This window comes from Staurois parvus, unplaced genomic scaffold (assembly GCF_062004578.1).
Source record: "Staurois parvus isolate SC_StPar_1 unplaced genomic scaffold, SC_StPar_1.0 ptg000011l, whole genome shotgun sequence".
In the NCBI taxonomy this organism is placed as follows: Eukaryota; Metazoa; Chordata; class Amphibia; order Anura; family Ranidae; genus Staurois; species Staurois parvus.
In genome coordinates this window covers 6,522,081-6,545,271 of record NW_028317807.1, presented here as the reverse complement: position 1 = coordinate 6,545,271, position 23,191 = coordinate 6,522,081, and the positions used below count along the sequence as shown (strand labels likewise).

General features: G+C 46.5%; 1 protein-coding gene and 1 long non-coding RNA gene across 3 annotated transcripts in view; one reads left to right on the top strand and one right to left on the bottom strand.

Annotated features, from left to right (window-relative positions):
• The window catches only part of CFLAR (CASP8 and FADD like apoptosis regulator), a 98,032-nt gene that overhangs the window by 9,869 nt on the left and 64,972 nt on the right, over positions 1 to 23,191 (bottom strand). For both annotated transcript variants that reach the window (XM_089670306.1, XM_089670315.1), the window contains exons 8-9: positions 9,037 to 9,121; positions 4,503 to 5,019 (exon numbers count right to left, since the gene is read on the bottom strand). In XM_089670306.1, the coding sequence (XP_089526432.1) occupies positions 4,503 to 5,019; positions 9,037 to 9,121 (602 nt within the window). The remainder of the gene's footprint in view (positions 1 to 4,502; positions 5,020 to 9,036; positions 9,122 to 23,191) is intronic.
• LOC149473734 (uncharacterized) lies at positions 3,587 to 5,050 on the top strand. Its single transcript, XR_016311744.1, has 2 exons — positions 3,587 to 3,785; positions 4,201 to 5,050. It is a non-coding gene; the product is annotated as an uncharacterized LOC149473734 (long non-coding RNA).

Here is a 23,191-nt window from a genome sequence, read left to right as displayed (position 1 = left end):
ACTAACCGCTCCGTATCCGCCACCTTCCTCTGCCAATCCCTCAACTGGCTTCCGATCGCCCAATGGATAAAATTCAAAATGCTAACTTTGACGTACAAAGCTGTTCATAACACTGCCCCAAACTACATCACTGACCTGATATCCAAATACCACCCTAAACGTACTCTCCGCGCCTCACAAGACCTCCTACTCTCTAGTTCCCTGGTCTTCTCCTCCCATGCCCATCTCCAGGACTTCCCCCATCCTCTGGAACTCCCTACCCCAATCCATCAGACTATCACCTACCTTCCTCTCCTTTAGACGCACCCTGAAGACCCATCTCTTCAGGGAAGCCTACCCCGCCCTCAGCTAATTGCCGATCGCCTCCACTCTTCCTACCACTCCATCCCCCACAGCTATTTCCTCCTGTACCACTATCCCCTCCCTCCTAGATTGTAAGCTCCAAGGAGCAGGGCCCTCAAATCCCTCATGTATCAAATTGTACTGTTACTGTACTCGTCTCGTGTCTCGTGTACTGTCTCCCATTGTAATGTACAGCGCTGAGCAAACTGTGGGCGCTATATAAATACTGTATAATAATAATAAATTGTATCTATGGTCAAAATGTAAAATTCTAAATTCATTTCCGCATTAAATTTCATTAAAGTCTAGCCCATTCCTATTAAAAATATAATTAAAGGCAAAACTTTTTTTTTTAGTTTTGGATCGAGTAGAGAGGGATTAGAATGCTTGTCAGATTTTATTGTTGTCTGTGCCCCCCGGTAGGAGATTCTCTTCTCACTCTCTATTTGTCCTATTTACCATTTCCATTGAAAGTGCAAGTAAAAGAAAATCCCATATTTTGTGCTGTCCCCAGAAAAGTAATAGTGGGGAAATCTTCTAATGAGGACACTAGTTCTGGTGACCTGGAGGTCCCCAAGGAATTCCTTTAATTTGCAGGGATTTCCTCTCACTTTCTGTTTGGATATTGGACAGGAAGCGAAGAGTAATCACCGCAATAGGACACATAGCAAAAAAAACAAAATCTGACAGGGGTTATAACCCTCTCTTACTCTATCCAAAATGAAAAAAAAAAGGTTTTGCCTATAGTTCTACTTTAATCTAAATAATCTTGAAGTTTGAAAACATTCTTTGTCCACTTTGTCCATATCCACTTTCTCCTGTGCCACTATCCACTCCCTCCTAGATTGTAAGCTCGAAAGAGCAGGGCCCTTGAACCCCTCATGTATTGTTTGTTGCTGTATTGTCTCATGTTCTGTCCCCACTATAATGTACAGCGCTGAGCAAACCTTTTTGGCGCTATATAAATCCTGTATAATAATAATAATTATTTGTGAAGACTCCCCACACATTGTATTCTTTAAATTCTGTGACACACATTCACTATGCCCTGTCAGTAGGCGCTGCTGTGTCACACAATTCACAGAGCCTGCCTTCTGAACTACATGAGGTGCAGAGAGGAGGAGTTTCAGGGTCCAGTGCAGGAATCACCGCTTGCAGGCAAGGTATCAAGGGATATGTAGTCCTTAGGAATCAAAAGTAAACAGGAGAGGAGAAGCTGCAAAGCATGCAGAGAATACAGGAAGTTGTGGAAAGAGATGGCCAGCAGACAGGTAGCACTCACAACAAGAAAGAAGATTTTTCAAGTAAGCTATTGTTTTATTTGCTATTACAGTGTTGAGGTTAGAAAATAAAAGTGTAATCTGTGACCATAGAACTCCTTTAAGTTTTTTCTGGGCAAATAAATCTCCTATGTACATTTCTCTGTGTTTTATGCTGCAAGTACAGCAAAACACCTGTTGATTCTGCTAGGAAATCTGTGATCTCCTAACTTCCCTATGGTCAGCTCATAATGGTGTCTCTGCTTCACTGAATCCCCAAGTAGTGTTGTCAAATCTGCCCGATTTCTCCCCAGCAAGATTATAGAACACCTCTTACTTATGTTATAGTCATGAGGAGATGGGGAGGTGTTCTGTAGTGTACCAAAAGAGAACTAAAAATAAACCCAAAAACAAAAATGTATTACTTTGCAGCACTCACCGATTCGTAGATGTGGTGCTTTCATTGGTTTTCTTTTTTCTTTTTCTACTTTCGCCATTATTTTTACCTGGTAATCCAGCCAGTAAGTCTGCTATATTTCAATTTATTTTAACTGACCAAGCTGTCCAGACAAAGTAGCCATTAGAGGGTTGATACAAACCATTTACCACTGACTGGAGTGCTTATAATCATCAGCATTTAATTATGTAAAATCTTTATCCCAAAAGGAAAAACTGTTTACTGTAACTGTTTATAAGTGTTAGCTTGAGTTCAGCTTCAATTTGGTGTGTTATGGATTGCGCATTTATTCTCTGTGCATTATGCTGCGTTTGACACATGTTTTTTTCAGGTGTATAAAGGTGGCCATACACTATACAATCAGATTGTACAATTTAATTTAGATTTACCAGAACTATGGGTAGGGGGACCCACCTCTGTATCCATCTAGGCAAGCCCTTGCACTACATCAGGGGTGTCCAAACTGCAGCCCATGGACCACATATGGCCCCAGAGAATTTAGCATGCAGCCAGGGCACATCTGGAGGGGTGCCGAAGATTCCGTGCAAACATAGCAGTCGTGGCGGCATACATTGAAAAGCCAGGCAAATGCATGCCTGGAAGGATACCGCATATGTTGTGCAAACATAGTTGATGGGTGCTGGGTGTGTGTGTGTGCTGATGAGGTCAGCTGGTGAACTGCTTCGTATGTCTTAATGGTTCTCATGTCCAAATCTACATACCAGGAAGTCATAAAGGTTTTCTATGGAACACAGCAGGGCTGAGGTCTGAAGTAATGCCTTATTCTAAAAATTAAAGGCAGGTTTTATTTTTTGCAACAGATGTACAGTGCTGGTATATTTGTACATATGGGAGCTGGAATTTAGAAAAAAAGTTGAACTTAGCCTTTACGTTCATCTAAAATAGCTAGTCTAACATTACCTATCCCCCAGACTGACAATGCTGCTGTCCAAAGGTGTTTGCTTTACTACTTCATCCAGAATACAGACACACTAAAGCCATACAGTATACACTTTTGTACAATTTTCCTTCAGAGTTATCAAAACCAAATCATATGAGGTCAGACCTAAACACTTTCAACTTGTATGCAATCTGGCAGGTCCTTGCACTACATAGTTGAAAGTAAATCTAAAGGAAATTGAACAAGAAAATTGAATAATGTATGGCCAGCTTTAGACAGGAAGGGGGAGATTTACTAAAACTGGAGCGTGCAAAATCTGGTGCAGCTCTAGGTTTTATTGCCAAAGCTTAATTGAACAAACTGAAGTTAGAAGCTGATTGGCTACCATGCACAGCTACACCAGATTCTGAGTGCAGCAGTTTTAGTAAATCTCTCCAGAAGTGTGTTACTTGGCTGGATCACCAGGTGAAATTAAGAGAAAAAAAGCCTAAAAAAAAATAGAAAACCAATGCAGCCACCACATTTAAAGATTGGTAAGCTGCAATATATTGCATTTTTGTTTTTGTGTTTCATAGCACTTTAAGTAAACCCATTTGGATTTCAGTGGACAAGAGGTACTATGTTGTCAGCTCACTGCAGAAAATTTTTAATTTGAATAGATTTGTGGCAGGATCAACGGGTATTTCTCTGTACTTGCAGCATTTGTAAAGGGATAAAACCTAGGAAACTTAGGCAATGTGTATTTATTGTAGAGATACAGAATACTGGCATCATGCATCCCAGGAGGCCTTGGGAACCCAGAAGAAGCAGCTGGCCTCCTACTGATGTAAGTAGAAAAGATGGCAGCAAGGGACTTGGCAAGCTGCAGTGAATTGCAGCAGGACAACACTGGACTAACTGGCTGTCTGACTATGTATTTTGAGGATATACCAGAGAATTAAGAAAAATCAGATTAAAAAAAATAACATGGGGTACAGTCCCTCTTTGAGGGATAAATATCACTATGTGTTTTTACTTTAGAAAAAGACACTTTCTGGTTTATATATTATAATTACCAGGAAAGCTGTCTTCCCACTCTAACTATAGCAGTATTTGGTTTATCTATAAGTTCAGCTCAAGCATAAAATTAAAGTAGCTTTAATTTGCCATACTGCAGACAAGCCGAAGTCCTATCAGTTTATACTTAATCTGCGTTCTTTGTATTATTCAGTTTAGCTCAATGTCTGACATTTTCTTTCTAGGCATTGTTCTATCATGGTACCTGATTCTGGACCACAGAACAAAAGAAAATGCAATGTTCTCTATTAATCAAATTAAGGACTTATGGTTTTGTTTGCGTCAGCTGCAGGTTAAATGTACCTGTCAAAGTATCCTAAATGTTCTTCGAAGCCTCCTAATGTCATTGACACAAGCCCAGAGTCTGTTGACAAAGGCCCTAGTGGTGCCATACCTCAAATCAGCAGGAGATACTTATTTTATCCAAACCTTTACTGACCAAACATTTTAAACAGTATGTATTTGGCATGACAGTAGAATACCTTACCTTTTTTGCTTGTTATTTAATAAATCAGTAAGTGTCTTTAGATACAATGAAGAGCAAGCTGAAAGTCTCTGAAGCTGTCGCTCAGCTGCTTTACAATGACTCCAAAATATGTCTGCTTCATTGGGTGTGTTTACAATGTTGCGCCTTCTCTCTTGACCTTCTTCGATGTCGATGGGACCATCAGCCTCTAAGGCGTCTCCATCGTGCTGCACTTCACAATCATCAGTGATATAGTTTTGTATAAAGAAGAGTTTTGGTTTTCCTACCAAGTTTGGACATGACTGCCCAGTGAAAAAATTCCTAATTTTTTCAAAAGAGAGTCCTGGTGAGCATCCATCTATGAAAAAAAGACAGTCTGCATTCCCCCGGCTGATTAGGATACAGATGAAAATGTCATATTCTTTGAGCTGTTCCATGTTAGCAATGTCTTGGAGTATCGTTTTTACTTCTTGAATTGTTGTATACATTTTAACGTTGACAGAAAAATTAAGATTTTGAAATACATCTTTAAGCATTGCTGTAGAAAAATAAACAAATGGTTAACATCATCGAATGTAACAACTAAAAAGATAAATGAAATTTCTATATAATATCTAATATTAATATTTCTCCTGCAGCAGTACTGTTATGATTATTTAGTAAGTCAGTGCAAATATTAACAACCATAAGGAATGTTTGGTTAAAGCTGAACTCCTGGAAATAAAAAAAAAAAATTATACCCCTGCAGTGGGTCCCCCTTCCCACTGCAAGAGTTAAAGAAGAACTATATGCAAAAACTTTTTTTTTCATTTTGGATAGAGCAAGGGAGGGTTATTGCCTGTCAGATTTTTTTTTTGCCCTCTGTGTCCCATTGCAAAGATTTTCCTTCACTTCCTGTCCCATAGCCAAACAGGAAGTGAGAGGAAATCCCTCCAAAGTGAGGGAATCCCTAATTGTCACCAGAGTCCCCAGAACTAGTGTCTCCATTGAAAGATTTCCTCTCTATTACTTTTCTGGTAACAATCTAAAATTTGGGATTTTCTTCTACTTTCACTTTCAATGATAAACAGGACAAATAGGGTGACAGGTTATCACATTCATTGACCATGTGGTCAATACATTCTAAAGTAGTTGCTTCCACTCGCCTTGTGAAGGGGTCATATATTCTGCCAATTAGCAGTCTCAAAACCTTCTCAGACAAATCATCCCTTGTTAGATTCATCCAAAGAACATGTGGATGAACATGACTGTCTGATTCCTGCTTTGTCCAAGTAGATAGTGATTAAGATGATTGTGACCAAGTTGTCACAATTAATTAAGCATGTGGTCAAGACACTCTAAAGGAATTGCTGAATTCACTTTCTGCAAAGGCCATCTATTCTGCCAACGCCCAGTCTTCCTTTTAGGATCATTATAACTGGTCTCAGAGTCTTCTCAAGCCAATCAATCCTCTTCAGGCCCTTCTGAACAAGAAGATTAGGACGACTTGTGTCCAGATTTTTGATTCCTTTTGTAAGGTTGATGGAATGCCTTTAAATAGAGACAAGGATGTGGATGTATTTTAAGTGCCTCCGGAGGGCGGCTTGACAATTCCCTTACGGTGACTGAAACAAGCGCTTGTTCTACAAGATTGAAGCTTGTTGTCACAGCAGACTGTCAATGGTTTTGAATCACCCCTTTGGTTGGTGTGTCCTTTATGTGACTGGCCAGATATATGACTTTACCATTAGAAGATGCAGTGGCCTCCAAGGACGTACTCAATCACTGCATTGTTCTTGATCTTAGACGGTGAAGCCTAAATTAATAGTGGTAATTTTGGCTTCCTGTCTCAAGTTGAACATCTGTTGAGGTGGGTAGCTTCTGCATTTCTTGCTGGGAGTCAAAGAAAAAGCCAGCACATAATCTAAGAAGTCAGTAAAGAGCTTCATGTCAGGATGCTTTTTTAGTATTTGGTGATTGTGCCATCCATACAAGTCTTATGGGCACTTGATGGCTCCTCTTTGGACACAGGTACAGCTTTGGTGACAGACACATAGTCCTTCAAGGCAAGCATTTCAGGCCATATTTGGGAGATCTTTCATCCTTCACATCGCAGATTGGCCACATAAATTGCGTCACTCCAGCAGGTCAGGTAGTCTCTGTTAAACGCTTACCCACTTTCAAGCCAAGTTTCTAGACTTGTAGCAGTCAGAGGGCCTAAGTCAGAAGATATCGATTATGTCCTGTATGAAATTGAGCCTAAACTTTTGGTTGGAGAAGTATAATCTGCCAAGTCATTCCCATCTGATGACCTAGTGGCTGGTGGTGCAGTAAAACACCAGCAAAGTAGTTTGGGAGCCCTAATTCAGGAGTAATGGGCCGAGGACCAATGGCCTTTTTTAATTGTGCAACATCCTTGAATTAAGACCGGAATTCAGGCTCTTAGCCTTCAGTCATTTAATCCAGGGTGGACCTATCCTGGTGAAGTTAGATAGCACAAAGACTGTGGCCTACATCCGGAAACAAGGGGGCACTCAGTTTCTCAGATTCTATAGTCAAGTCAATATCCTGAAGCTATCTGTGGCCTATGTGCCCTGTCAGAAGAATCTTTAGGCAAACTATTTTTCCAAGACAATCCTGGACTATAATGAATGGTCCAGACTGCTGCAAGTCTTTCCAGAACTAATGGGCTTGATAATTTCCTCCAGAGGTAGACCTGTTCACATCCCCAGTCAACACCAAGTTGCTGAAGTTCTATTCCATGGTCCAGCATCAACAAGCAATTGGGGTGGAGGTACTGATCGCAGAGTGGATCTCCAGGACAGCTTATGCCTTCCTGCTGAGGCTGTGGTAATGGAAGGTGATGGTTCTGGAGGTGATCCCAGATTGGTTGAAGGAGCCTTGGTACCCTATGCCTCTCCTAATGAGTGTCAAGGATCCACTCCCTCTGCCAGTAAGATTGCTTCTTCCCCAAAGTCCCATTTGTCCAACACCTGACAGGCTCAAGCTCATGGCTCTCTTGAGAGGCAGAAGCTAATAGTTCTCAGATACTCTGTAAAGGTTGTGGATACTCTTGAAACCAAAGAAGAACCACACTAACAGTGTTTATAGTAGAATATAACATAAATGAACAGGATTGCTGCTGATCAAGGTTTTACACTGGGTTCTTCACAAGTCTGACACATTCTGAAGTTTCTGCAGGCGGGGCTTGATTTAGGTTTATGCACAAGTACACTGTGGGCCCACATTTCAGCTATTTCTGCCTTCACCATACAGTCGGCCATCCAACACTCAATTATGCTGTTCTTCAAGCTGCAACTTGGTTCAAACCTACATAAAAGAATTGTTGTTTGGGAAATGGGATTTTCTATTGGTTTTGGACCTGTTTGCATTAGATGCCTTCAAGCAAGTGGTCCCCTGTGGTACCCCTTGCTGAAAACTGCTTTCCTGGTGGCAATCGCATCAACCAGAAGAGTGTCCATATTAGTGGCCCTGGGGTTTAAAGAAGCCTTTCTTACATTCATCCCACACTGGGTTTTACTTAGGCTTATGCTAAAGATTGTGCCTAAGTGGCCTTCAGAGTCCAAATCACACAAAAACTTGGCCTTCCTACATCCCTTTTGGAGAGTACCCAAGAAGTTAGCCCATCAGACGTGGACCAAGTTTCAAAATATTGCACCAAGATGACATCTAGAAGTCAGTAGCACTTGTTTGTCATTCCAGCGTGCAATGATTTTAAAGCTTCCAATAACATTATTGCCTCTTGGTTGGTGAAGCTCATCTCCTTGGCCTATAAGTTGAAAGGGTTGGCTGGGCCAGAGGGATCGCATCACTGTCCACTCGAAGGGTCTTGACCTTGTGAGCAACAGCAGGTTGAGTGTTCCCAGACACTATGTACAAGGCAGCCACATGGGTGTCAATATATATATGTTATGGGTCATTACTGTATAGAAGCAGTCTTAATGACAGTTGAGCTTGGCAGAGGCATCCTGGCTTCTGCTTTTAGCCAAAATTAAGGACTGTGTAGCATTGTCCCTCCCCTGTGAGGCTAGTTAGTTCCAAGCTGTGCTGACATGGAGCTGTTAGGAAAGCATACAATTGAATGACAGATACTTTAATTTTCCTTTCCTGACAAGCTCCATGTCAGCACAATTCCCACTCAGCTTGGAAGGACTAGTTACAGAACTCTGAGGCTGCAGTTGGGCTCAAATTTATCAAATTTATGAGTTAGATCCTGGAAGCACGGGGGTGGCAGTGCCCTCACCCAGCTGTGCTGACATGGAGCTCGTCAGAAAAAGAAAATTAGAGTAAAGTATCTGTCATTCAATTTTCCGTTTTTGTAGCTTTAGGATTCCCCAAAGATTAAAATTTTTGAACTGCCTATATGAAAAGAAAGAAAAGTATTTACATTTTTAAATAATAACTGAATAAATCTGTGCTTTTTATGTCTATGTAGAGCTTAACAATTAAAACATAGGTGTTTGGGTTTTTTTTACACGAAAGATGTGAAAACATTGTGTAAATAAAGTTTCCATACTACTACTGTTTAAGTACTATATTAATTAAAATCACTTACCTGAGTCATTTCCAACACAGTCCATGATCAAGCAGAAGCCCAATGGCATGGCTGTTACAGGATACCTGTCATCATTCGCCTCTGCCTGTGGAAAACAATATTCATGTCATGTTAATATACATTTTCAATTTTTAATTAACAGCCAATTGAGCTGACAAACATGAGTCAAATGACTGGAATCTATATTATTACATCACAGATGAACAAGACTGCTAAGCATCTATAATAATTTGCATATTGAGTTTGTTTATTTTAACCTACCGTGTCTTCTGGCCCAAGATCGGGTCCAGGTAAGTATGTAGGGGGGCTGGGGAGGAAGCCACTATTAAAAGGGTTTTTTTACCTTAATGCAGAGAATGCATTAAGGTAAAAAATCTTTTACCTTTCGAACCACTTTAAGCATGTCTTAGGCATGTATGCTTTGTACTCAATGCTTGAAAAAGAGCCTGTTTGGCAGCTCTGAATGTCACATTTCTATATAGGAGTATTATGCACTTTACCTTGTTGTTGCCTGCTTGCTTTGCACTTTAATAAATTGTTATATGGGCTGAGTATACTATTATATATTGATATATTAAGGTGCAGCGCTAGAATCATAAATTCAATATAATGCAATCAATAATTAAATTATCCAAAATAATCTTGATGATATATAAAGTGCAGATAGTGTCATAGTGTCAATGTAAGTGATGAATCAATCAGCACAGGTAAATCAATAAAGTGACAACAGTGCAAATGCACATTACCGAACACAGGTAAATAGATAAAGTGACAACAGTGCAAATGCACATACAAAAAAGGTGAAAATGTTGCTAAAAGTGACAAAGTCTATATATCAATGTGTAAATAAATAAACGTGAAGCTTCAGATAAAGTGATCCTCTGTGTATCTTCTTGTGATGAAATAATAGAATTACGCACTCACCAGATGCATAACTCCATCATGCATTTGAGAATAATTACATCTCAGTGGGCCAGCTGGATCCTCTTATGGACACCTCTATCCTGGTATGGACTTCCCTCTGGGTCATCAGTGGGATGCAGCACCTTTCACCTCCTTTCACAATGGGCTCTGTGGGTGGTAAGGCTCAGCAATAGCCCCAAGAAAGGATGCCAAAATAGTGTGATACTGCTTCAAAAGGCATTTTATTGATCCATAACAGGCATGTAACAGAAGTGGAGGTAAACACAGACCGACCATAAGTTGAAGATAAAGATGGCCACCGGACCAGCGTGGGCCTCGGAGGCATGACGGCAGGACGCTGCAGCTCCTCCCTTACGCGTTTCGTGCTCTAGCACCTACTCATAGGGCGTGTGCCTGAGTCTGATGACCCAGAGGGAAGTCCATACCAGGATAGAGGTGTCCATAAGAGGATCCAGCTGGCCCACTGAGATGTAATTATTCTCAAATGCATGATGGAATTATGCATCTGGTGAGTGCGTAATTCTATTATTTCATCACCGGAAGATACACAGATGACCACTGTATCTGAAGCTTCACGTTTATTTATTTATACATCGATATATGACTTTGTCCCTTTTAGCACCATTTTCACCTTTTTTTGATGTGCATTTGCACTGTTGTCACTTTATCTAATTACCTGTGTTCGGTAATGTGCATTTGCACTGTTGTCACTTTATTGATTTACCTGTGCTGATTGATTCATCATTGACACTATCTGCACTTTATATATCATCAAGATTATTTTGGATAATTTCATTATTGTTTGCACTATATTGAATTTATGATTCTAGCGCTGCACCTTAATATATCAATTGGTCTCAGAAGATTGTTGGTGCCTTTCGGTGTTACAGCAGCTCACGCTTAGCGCTCACTTGTATGCCTTTTATCCTTATACTGGTATATAAGCCCTGTGTGCATTACACTTTTGTTGTTTAGTAAAATAGCTTGCCTAATACATGCCATTGAGCTACCATCTTCAAGCATGGAGCTCATTTCATTGTGTGACATGTAAGCAACTTTCACAATGACACCTGATGCCTGAAACTGGGGAGCCCTTGAAGCAGCAGGAACATGCCTTAACTGGACTGGCTGTATTGAAAGAAATGAAAACCTGGTCAAATGCAGCATCAGAGGATCATCCACAATACAAAGTAAAGGTAAGTCTGAAGACTTGCAATTCATTTTTCAAATGCTGGAAAAACAGCTCATGGACACAAGCCCCTAAAGACATGTCTACATAAACACCAGGAATGAAGTACACTTATCACTGGGTCATGCCAGACATGTTATTGGCACTACTTAAGAGAATGTATACAGTATGTGTTTGGGCTTGCTTTGTTTGGGTGATCTACTGAAAAGAACTGGTGTCACAGCATCAATGGCTGCTTAAACAGGAACCAAAAATCTAACCAACTAAGTTATGCTTTTGTACTGAACTATTTACTCAATGTTCATCTTTTTAACTGTACAGCTCAGTGCTACATCAGCCACGAGAAATGAATCTTGTATGTGTGTGAAATGAAAACAGAATGTGAAAGTTCCTTTTTTTGTAAAGCCTGATCAGCATACTGGTCTGTAATGAAATAGTTTTATATAACAACTGTGAGTAAGAAAATCTAAAGCCTATGATTAAATTATTTATGTTTTTTAAGACAATGAACAAAAATGGCAACTTGGTCTAAAATCTAGTCTGTACTGCATATAGCATACAAGTTGCTGTTTCTTCATAAAGCCTACATTTCAACATGACCGGTCATCCTTACAATCTAATGAACAAATGATTATGTCAATATCATAATATGCTAAATAACCAATTACATAGTTCAGAGGGTAATAACAGCAACATTTTTAAATTAATTTCTTATGATTTTATTCTCTCTTATTCTTTGTTAAACACACCTTGTAACTGCCACAATAAGCAGTAAGCACAATTCAAGGACATTTTTTTTTTAGATTAGCACCTTTGTGTACTCTCAGTTACAGCCTTAGTGGTTATTATTGCATGCCCACATTACAATTTAGTATATGTAAGTTACTAGAATTGACACAACCATACTAGCTATAGTTGACAAAAACACTATTACCAGAAGCAGTTTTGACCTGTTTTACATTTATAGCAATTAGAGATGAGCGAATTATTCAAAAATTCGATTCGACTGATTCGGCGAATTCGTGAAAAAATTTTGATTAGAGTCGAATATATTCGCTGCGAATTTAACTTATAAAAGGGTGTTTCTAGGCTTCAGAGAGCCTTTATATTAGTGCAGAACACTGTACCTTTAATTTAAATGCCCTTGGAGTCTGCTGGGGAAGAGAAATAATACTGTCAGTCAGTATGACATGCAGATGAGTGCCGTCGATCTTAGAATCACCGCACACTTCACTCATTTGGGCAGTCACGGGGCCAAAACCAGAGTGTGGAGCCACAGTGTGGCGGTGGAGGCAGCAGCAATGGGAGGCCATACAGCACCCTATGACAAAATGGAACCCACCAGCAGTGTGAGGAGACCTGAAAGTGGTACATGGCAGAGTGTGGCGATGGAGACAGCAGCAATGGGAGGCCGTACAGGGACCCATGACACACTCTGGACCTGGCAGCAGCATGAGGAGGCGGTACAGGGGCCCATGACAGATTACGGGCCTGGCAGCAGCATGAGGAGTCGGTACGGGGGCCCATGGCAGATTACGGGCCTGGCAGCAGCAATGGGAGGCCCTACAGGGACGCATGACACACTCTGGACCTGGCAGCAGCATGAGAAGGCGGTACAGGGGCCCATGACAGATTACAGGCCTGGCAGCAGCATGAGGAGTCGGTACGGGGGCCCATGACACACTCTGGACCTGGCAGCAGCATGAGGAGGCGGTACAGGGGCACATGACAGATTACGAGCCTGGCAGCAGCAACTTGGACAGGAGGACGTTCAGCTTCTGCACCGTCGGGTGCGTGCTCGCAAACTGTTGTCTCTTGGAAACGGATTCCAAGAAAGACTGCTGACGGAATCCGTGAAGAGGAGTAGCAGGAGAAGGAGCATCTGAACGAGCGGAATATGCCAACAAGCGACAACAGGGGCCCATGACAGATTACGGGCCTGGCAGCAGCATGAGGAGTCGGTACGGGGGCCCATGGCAGATTACGGGCCTGGCAGCAGCAATGGGAGGCCCGTAATCTGCCAGCACCCTATGACAAAAAATGGAACACACCAGCAGTGTGTGAGGAGACCTGAAAGTGGCACATGGCAGAGTGTGGCGATGGAGACAGCAGCAATGGGAGGCCGTACAGGGACCCATGAGAGACTGTGGACCTGGCAGCAGCATGAGGAGGCGGTACTGGGGCCCATGGCAGATTACGGGCCTGGCAGCAGCAATGGGAGGCCCGTAATCTGCCAGCACCCTATGACAAAATGGAACCCACCAGCAGTGTGAGGAGACCTGAAAGTGGCACATGACAGAGTGTGGCGATGGAGACAGCAGCAATGGGAGGCCGTACAGGGACCCATGAGAGACTGTGGACCTGGCAGCAGCATGAGGAGGTGGTACAGGGGCCCATGGCAGATTAGGGGCCTGGCAGCAGCTATAGGAGGCCCGTAATCTGCCAGCACCCTATGACAAAAAATGGAACACACCAGCAGTGTGAGGAGACCTGAAAGTGGCACATGGCAGAGTGTGGCGATGGAGACAGCAGCAATGGGAGGCCGTACAGGGACCCATGAGAGACTGTGGACCTGGCAGCAGCATGAGGAGGCGGTACTGGGGCCCATGGCAGATTACGGGCCTGGCAGCAGCAATGGGAGGCCCGTAATCTGCCAGCACCCTATGACAAAAAATGGAACACACCAGCAGTGTGAGGAGACCTGAAAGTGGCACATGGCAGAGTGTGGCGATGGAGACAGCAGCAATGGGAGGCGGTTCAGGGACCCATGAGACACTGTGAACCTGGCAGCAGCATGAGGAGGCGGTACAGGGGCCCATGGCAGATTAAGGAATGGCAGCAGCAATGGGAGGCCCGTAATCTGCCAGCACCCTATGACAAAATGGAACCCTGGGCTGGGACAGGCAGAACCGCCGTATCTTTATCACGGTTTTCCCAGGCCACCGAATGGCGACGCTGCATATGCTGACGCAACGCTGTAGTCCCAACATGGGCCCCCTGGCCACGCTTGACTTTCTGGCCACATAGTCGACATACGGCTACGTTTACTTCCTCGGGCGGCTTGACGAAAAATTGCCACACCGCCGAGTAGGAAACTTTGCCCCCGCTACTCCTCACTGGCTGACTGCTACTTCCTCCGTGCACACTGGCACCACTACTGGCCGTGGTGGTAGGCTGCAGTGGAGCTGGTGCTCTACTCCGTGGCCGTTTGCCTCCACTGACACTGCTGCGACCCTGCTGCCTCCTGGCAGCAGCAATGGGAGGCCGTACAGGGACCCATGACACACTCTGGACCTGGCAGCAGCATGAGGAGGCGGTACAGGGGCCCATGGCAGATTAGGGGCCTGGCAGCAGCAATGGGAGGCCCGTAATCTGCCAGCACCCTATGACAAAAAATGGAACACACCAGCAGTGTATGAGGAGACCTGAAAGTGGCACATGGCAGAGTGTGGCGATGGAGACAGCAGCAATGGGAGGCCGTACAGGGACCCATGAGAGACTGTGGACCTGACAGCAGCATGAGGAGGCGGTACAGGGGCCCATGGCAGATTAGGGGCCTGGCAGCAGCTATGGGAGGCCCGTAATCTGCCAGCACCCTATGACAAAAAAATGGAACACACCAGCAGTGTGTGAGGAGACCTGAAAGTGGCACATGGCAGAGTGTGGCGATGGAGACAGCAGCAATGGGAGGCCGTACAGGGACCCATGAGAGACTCTGGACCTGGCAGCAGCATGAGGAGGCGGTACAGGGGCCCATGGCAGATTAGGGGCCTGGCAGCAGCTATGGGAGGCCCGTAATCTGCCAGCACCCTATGACAAAAAATGGAACACACCAGCAGTGTGAGGAGACCTGAAAGTGGCACATGGCAGAGTGTGGCGATGGAGACAGCAGCAATGGGAGGCCGTACAGGGACCCATGAGAGACTGTGGACCTGGCAGCAGCATGAGGAGGCGGTACTGGGGCCCATGGCAGATTACGGGCCTGGCAGCAGCAATGGGAGGCCCGTAATCTGCCAGCACCCTATGACAAAAAATGGAACACACCAGCAGTGTGAGGAGACCTGAAAGTGGCACATGGCAGAGTGTGGCGATGGAGACAGCAGCAATGGGAGGCGGTTCAGGGACCCATGAGACACTGTGAACCTGGCAGCAGCATGAGGAGGCGGTACAGGGGCCCATGGCAGATTAAGGAATGGCAGCAGCAATGGGAGGCCCGTAATCTGCCAGCACCCTATGACAAAATGGAACCCTGGGCTGGGGCAGGCAGAACCGCCGTATCTTTATCACGGTTTTCCCAGGCCACCGAATGGCGACGCTGCATATGCTGACGCAACGCTGTAGTCCCAACATGGGCCCCCTGGCCACGCTTGACTTTCTGGCCACATAGTCGACATACGGCTACGTTTACTTCCTCGGGCGGCTTGACGAAAAATTGCCACACCGCCGAGTAGGAAACTTTGCCCCCGCTACTCCTCACTGGCTGACTGCTACTTCCTCCGTGCACACTGGCACCACTACTGGCCGTGGTGGTAGGCTGCAGTGGAGCTGGTGCTCTACTCCGTGGCCGTTTGCCTCCACTGACACTGCTGCGACCCTGCTGCCTCCTGGCAGCAGCAATGGGAGGCCGTACAGGGACCCATGACACACTCTGGACCTGGCAGCAGCATGAGGAGGCGGTACAGGGGCCCATGGCAGATTAGGGGCCTGGCAGCAGCAATGGGAGGCCCGTAATCTGCCAGCACCCTATGACAAAAAATGGAACACACCAGCAGTGTATGAGGAGACCTGAAAGTGGCACATGGCAGAGTGTGGCGATGGAGACAGCAGCAATGGGAGGCCGTACAGGGACCCATGAGAGACTGTGGACCTGACAGCAGCATGAGGAGGCGGTACAGGGGCCCATGGCAGATTAGGGGCCTGGCAGCAGCTATGGGAGGCCCGTAATCTGCCAGCACCCTATGACAAAAAAATGGAACACACCAGCAGTGTGTGAGGAGACCTGAAAGTGGCACATGGCAGAGTGTGGCGATGGAGACAGCAGCAATGGGAGGCCGTACAGGGACCCATGAGAGACTCTGGACCTGGCAGCAGCATGAGGAGGCGGTACAGGGGCCCATGGCAGATTAGGGGCCTGGCAGCAGCTATGGGAGGCCCGTAATCTGCCAGCACCCTATGACAAAAAATGGAACACACCAGCAGTGTGTGAGGAGACCTGAAAGTGGCACATGGCAGAGTGTGGCGATGGAGACAGCAGCAATGGGAGGCCGTACAGGGACCCATGAGAGACTGTGGACCTGGCAGCAGCATGAGGAGGCGGTACAGGGGCCCATGGCAGATTAGGGGCCTGGCAGCAGCTATGGGAGGCCCGTAATCTGCCAGCACCCTATGACAAAAAATGGAACACACCAGCAGTGTGTGAGGAGACCTGAAAGTGGCACATGGCAGAGTGTGGCGATGGAGACAGCAGCAATGGGAGGCCGTACAGGGACCCATGAGAGACTGTGGACCTGGCAGCAGCATGAGGAGGCGGTACAGGGGCCCATGGCAGATTAGGGGCCTGGCAGCAGCTATGGGAGGCCCGTAATCTGCCAGCACCCTATGACAAAAAATGGAACACACCAGCAGTGTGTGAGGAGACCTGAAAGTGGCACATGTTTGGGGCATGATTCATGGCGGATTTAGTCAGTTGTGTCAGGAACTGGTGGTTTGAAATCCAGACTAATCCACGCCTGATTCATTTTCACAAACGTGAGTCTCTCCACGCTTTGGGTGGACAGTCGTGTCCTCCGCGGAGTTACAATACCTCCTGCCGCACTAAACACGCGCTCCGATGCCACGCTACTGGCCGGGCATGACAGCCTTTCAAGGGCAAATTCAGCTAGTTGGGGCCAAAGGTCAAGTTTCGTTGCCCAGTAGTCAAGGGGATTGTCTACCTCGGTTGGCAGGGTGCTGTCCAAGTAGGCCCAAGCCTGTTGTTTGAGGTCCTGCTCCAGGTCCACCTGATGCTGCTGCTGCTGCGGCTGGTTAGTAGTTTCCTCACTGCGCTGGTGAAGAAAGCTACTCATCATCGACTGCAGACTGAGGCAGCCGCTGCTGGTGGAGCTGCCACTGCTCCTACCACCCCACCCCTCCCCTGCTGCCATGGCAGCGGAACGCGAGCGCACAGGGCCCACAGTGTCTGAGGATGGATGTTGGCGCACAAAGGCAGAGACCAACTGACTACATAGGTGGTTTTTATAGTACGTTATTTTGGCCTCCCTCTCCGCAGGTGTGAAAAAGGCCACCATTTTTGAACGGTAGCGAGGGTCCAACAAGGTGGACAGCCAAAAGTCATCCCTCTGTCTGATGGTTATTATTCGGCTGTCGCTACGCAAGCAACCGAGCATGCTATGGGCCATTTGTGCCAAGGAATGCGAGGGACTCCCTGCCTCCATCTCCACAGCATACTGCCACGGTGCGTCTGGGTCCTCTGTCTCCTCCTCCTCCACCAGATGCTCCTGCTCCTCCACTCCTGTCCGCTGAGTGGAAAAACCACCCATTTCACTCAATAATTCCTGAGCACAAATGTCCTCCTCTACCTCCTCCTCTTCTTCCTGTCCTGCCCCCACAGGGGTCATGTGGCGTTGAGATCTGTGCGCCACGTCTACCGCACCCTGACCAGCCATTGTTAACAGCATTTGTTCCAGGACGTGCAACAGAGGAATGACGTCGTTCATCCCATAGTCCTGCCGACTCACGAATAGCGTGGCCTCCTCAAAGGGCCTGAGCAAGCGGCAGGTGTCACGCATGAGCTGCCAATGGCTGACATCGAAGTTACACAGGGGAGTACCTTTATCCGCTTGTAACATCAGGAAATCGGTGATGGCCTTTCGCTGTACGTAAAGGCGGTCTAACATGTGTAGGGTTGAATTCCACCTTGTTGCAACGTCGCAGATCAGGCGATGCTGTGGAATTCCGTTCTGCCGCTGCAGCTCAAGGAGGGTGTGCTTTGCGGTGTAGGAATGGCTGAAATGCATGCAAAGTTTACGTGACATTTTAAGGATGTCTTGCAGTGGGATGGTGGATTTTAAGAACCGCTTGACAACCAGATTGAACACGTGAGCCATGCATGGCGCATGGCACAACCTTCATTGACGCAGAGCAGACACCATGTTCTTTCCGTTGTCGGTCAACATGGTTCCGATTTTCAGTTTGCGCGGAGACAGCCATCTGTCGATTTCTCTGTTCATTACACTGAGAAGTTCCTCCCGTGTGACTACGTTCGCCAAGGCATACCAGGTGCAGCACAGCGTGACACCGTTGCGCCCTGCACATGTGATATGCCGGTAGGGTAATGGGACTTGGCACGGGGGTGGCGGCTGAGGACACGGCGGAAGAAGAGGTGGTAGAGGCGGACATCTTTTGTGGACCAAGGACGTGCAAACGTGGAGGCAAAAGCGGCGTGACCTGTCCAAGTTGCTGGTGTGGCTGTGACGGCACCACGTTCACCCAGTGGGCCGTAAATGACATGTACTGTCCCTGACCGTAGTTACAGCTCCACACGTCGGCGCTGCCTTGCACTTTGGCAGAGACCGACATGCTCAAAGACTGGCCCACCATCTCTTCTACATGTGAATGCAGGGCTGGCACTGCCTTTTTGGCGAAGAAATGACGGCTTGGCACTGTCCACCGCGGCGCGGCACAAGCCATCATTTCTTGGAAAGGTGCTGAGTCCACCACTTGGAAAGGGAGGGACTGCAGCACCAGCAACTTGGACAGGAGGACGTTCAGCTTTTGCACCGTCGGGTGCGTGCTCGCAAACTGTTGTCTCTTGGAAACGGATTCCAAGAAAGACTGCTGACGGAATCCGTGAAGAGGAGTAGCAGGAGAAGGAGCATCTGAACGAGCGGAAGATGCCAACGAGCGACAACTCCCCTCAGCAGAGGTGTTGGTGCCTTGACTGGCTGATAGAGGGCGATTGACGTCGGGTGACGGAGCAAGTAACGGAGCGGGTGATGGAGCGGGGGCTGGGGCAGGCAGAACCGCCGTATCTTTATCACGGTTTTCCCAGGCCACCAAATGGCGACGCTGCATATGCTGACGCAACGCTGTAGTCCCAACATGGGCCCCCTGGCCACGCTTGACTTTCTGGCCACATAGTCGACATACGGCTACGTTTACTTCCTCGGGCGGCTTGACGAAAAATTGCCACACCGCCGAGTAGGAAACTTTGCCCCCGATACTCCTCACTGGCTGACTGCTGCTTCCTCCGTGCACACCGGCACCACTACTGGCCGTGGTGGTAGGCTGCAGTGGAGCTGGTGCTCTACTCCGTGGCCGTTTGCCTCCACTGACACTGCTGCGACCCTGCTGCCTCCTGGGCAACACACCGACTGTTTTGCTCGCTGCCAAGCTGCCACCCTCTTCTCCTGATGATGCGGAAGCAATAGCCTGATGACGACGAGGCTGCCAAGTGCGATCAGCCTCATCATCATCAATTAGGGTCTCCGCCTCACTACTAGCCCCCTCGGCTGCGTGTGGGTCAGGAGACAGACCTGTCTCTAGACCGGCTACCGAGCCACTCTCCTCGCCACTACTTCTTCGCCTGGCTGCTGAAGAGGCGGATGTCTCCCCCCGTTCCTGACCGCCCTCTGTTAGCTCTTCCTCACTGTACAGTGGGGCTGAGCCCACAGCATGCGATACTTCGCTTGGTGAGGGAACACCAAAGGACAGGGGCAGGTAGAGGACACGTGATTTCAGTGGGCTTGCTCCCGGGCCATGCCAACTAACGGTTGTTTCTGACGTACCCACCGACCGTTGGCTGTAGGTGTCAGAGGTGACCTGGGAAGAGGAAGACGACCGAGCCAACCAATCGATGACGGCAGGGTTGTCGGTGGAGACACGACCGCTGGATGACACCGGGAGCACTGGCCTCTGGCTGCGACTAGTGCTGCCTCGACCCCTTCCTCTGCTGCCACGTCTGCTCGCTCCTAAAACATTGCCTCCTCTGCCACTCCTCCGCATGTTGTCTGACATACTCTTTAATTAAATGATTCTGTGTCCCTGAGTAACAATTCTGTGTCTGTCCCTGAGTAACAATTCTGTGTCCCTGAGTAACAATTCTGTGTCCCTCAGTAACAATTCTGTGTCCCTCAGTAACAATTCTGTGTCCCTCAGTAACAATTCTGTGTCCCTGAGTAAAAATTCTGTGTCCCTGAGTAACAATTCTGTGTCCCTCAGTAACAATTCTGTGTCTGTCCCTGAGTAACAATTCTGTGTCTCTCGCTGAGTAACAATTCTGTGTCCCTCAGTAACAATTCTGTGTCCCTCAGTAACAATTCTGTGTCCCTCAGTAACTATTCTGTGTCTGTCCCTCAGTAACAATTCTGTGTCTGTCCCTGAGTAACAATTCTGTGTCCCTCAGTAACAATTCTGTGTCCCTAAGTAACGTTTCTGTGGCCCTAAGTAACGTTTCTGTGGCCCTAAGTAACGTTTCTGTGGCCCTAAGTAACGGTTCTGTGTCCCTCAGTAACAATTCTGTGTCCCTCAGTAACAATTCTGTGTCTGTCCCTGAGTAACAATTCTGTGTCCCTAAGTAACGTTTCTGTGGCCCTAAGTAACGGTTCTGTGGCCCTCAGTAACAAATCTGTGTCCCTCAGTAACAATTCTGTGTCTGTCCCTCAGTAACAATTCTGTGTCCCTCAGTAACAATTCTGTGTCCCTCAGTAACAATTCTGTGTCTGTCCCTGAGTAACAATTCTGTGTCTCTCGCTGAGTAACAATTCTGTGTCCCTCAGTAACAATTCTGTGTCCCTCAGTAACTATTCTGTGTCTGTCCCTCAGTAACAATTCTGTGTCTGTCCCTGAGTAACAATTCTGTGTCCCTCAGTAACAATTCTGTGTCCCTCAGTAACAATTCTGTGTCTGTCCCTGAGTAACAATTCTGTGTCCCTAAGTAACGTTTCTGTGGCCCTAAGTAACGGTTCTGTGGCCCTCAGTAACAAATCTGTGTCCCTCAGTAACAATTCTGTGTCTGTCCCTAAGTAACAATTCTGTGGCCCTAAGTAACGTTTCTGTGGCCCTAAGTAACGATTCTGTGGCCCTAAGTAACGATTCTGTGGCCCTAGGTAACGTTTCTGTAGCCCTAAATAACGTTTCTGTGGCCCTAAGTAACGGTTCTGTGTCCCTCAGTAACAATTCTGTATCCCTCAGTAACAATTCTGTGTCTGTCCCTGAGTAACAATTCTGTGTCCCTAAGTAACATTTCTGTGGCCCTAAGTAACGGTTCTGTGGCCCTCAGTAACAAATCTGTGTCCCTCAGTAACAATTCTGTGTCTGTCCCTGAGTAACAATTCTGTGTCCCTAAGTAACGTTTCTGTGGCCCTAAGTAACAGTTCTGTGGCCCTCAGTAACAATTCTGTGTCCCTCAGTAACAATTCTGTGTCCCTCAGTAACAATTCTGTGTCCCTCAGTAACAATTCTGTGTCCCTCAGTAACAATTCTGTGTCCCTCAGTAACAATTCTGTGTCTGTCCCTGAGTAACAATTCTGTGTCCCTAAGTAACGTTTCTGTGTCCCTAAGTAACGTTTCTGTGGCCCTAAGTAACGATTCTGTGGCCCTAAGTAACGTTTCTGTAGGCCTAAGTAACGTTTCTGTGGCCCTAAGTAACGTTTCTGTGGCCCTAAGTAACGGTTCTGTGTCCCTCAGTAACAATTCTGTATCCCTCAGTAACAATTCTGTGTCTGTCCCTGAGTAACAATTCTGTGTCCCTAAGTAACGTTTCTGTGTCCCTAAGTAACGTTTCTGTGGCCCTCAGTAACAATTCTGTGTCCCTCAGTAACAATTCTGTGTCTGTCCCTGAGTAACAATTCTGTGTCCCTAAGTAACGTTTCTGTGGCCCTAAGTAACAGTTCTGTGGCCCTCAGTAACAATTCTGTGTCCCTCAGTAACAATTCTGTGTCTGTCCCTGAGTAACAATTCTGTGTCCCTAAGTAACGTTTCTGTGGCCCTAAGTAACGGTTCTGTGGCCCTCAGTAACAAATCTGTGTCCCTCAGTAACAATTCTGTGTCTGTTCCTAAGTAACAATTCTGTGGCCCTAAGTAACGTTTCTGTGGCCCTAAGTAACGTTTCTGTGGCCCTAAGTAACGATTCTGTGGCCCTAAGTAACGTTTCTGTAGCCCTAAGTAACGTTTCTGTGGCCCTAAGTAACGGTTCTGTGTCCCTCAGTAACAATTCTGTATCCCTCAGTAACAATTCTGTCTGTCCCTGAGTAACAATTCTGTGTCCCTAAGTAACGTTTCTGTGGCCCTAAGTAACGGTTCTGTGGCCCTCAGTAACAATTCTGTGTCCCTCAGTAACAATTCTGTGTCTGTCCCTAAGTAACAATTCTGTGGCCCTAAGTAACGTTTCTGTGGCCCTAAGTAATGATTCTGTGGCCCTAAGTAACGTTTCTGTAGCCCTAAGTAACGTTTCTGTGGCCCTAAGTAACGTTTCTGTGGCCCTAAGTAACGGTTCTGTGTCCCTCAGTAACAATTCTGTGTCCCTCAGTAACAATTCTGTGTCTGTCCCTGAGTAACAATTCTGTGTCCCTAAGTAACGTTTCTGTGGCCCTAAGTAACGGTTCTGTGGCCCTCAGTAACAATTCTGTGTCCCTCAGTAACAATTCTGTGTCCCTCAGTAACAATTCTGTGTCTGTCCCCAAGTAACAATTCTGTGGCCCTAAGTAACGTTTCTGTGGCCCTAAGTAACGGTTCGGTGTCCCTCAGTAACAATTCTGTGTCTGTCCCTGAGTAACAATTCTGTGTCCCTAAGTAACGTTTCTGTGGCCCTAAGTAACGGTTCTGTGGCCCTAAGTAATGGTTCTGTGGCCCTCAGTAACAATTCTGTGTCCCTGAGTAACAATTCTGTGTCTGTCCCTAAGTAACAATTCTGTGACCCTAAGTAACGTTTCTGTGGCCCTAAGTAACGATTCTGTGGCCCTAAGTAACGGTTCTGTGGCCCTCAGTAACAATTCTGTGTCCCTGAGTAACAATTCTGTGTCTGTCCCTAAGTAACAATTCTGT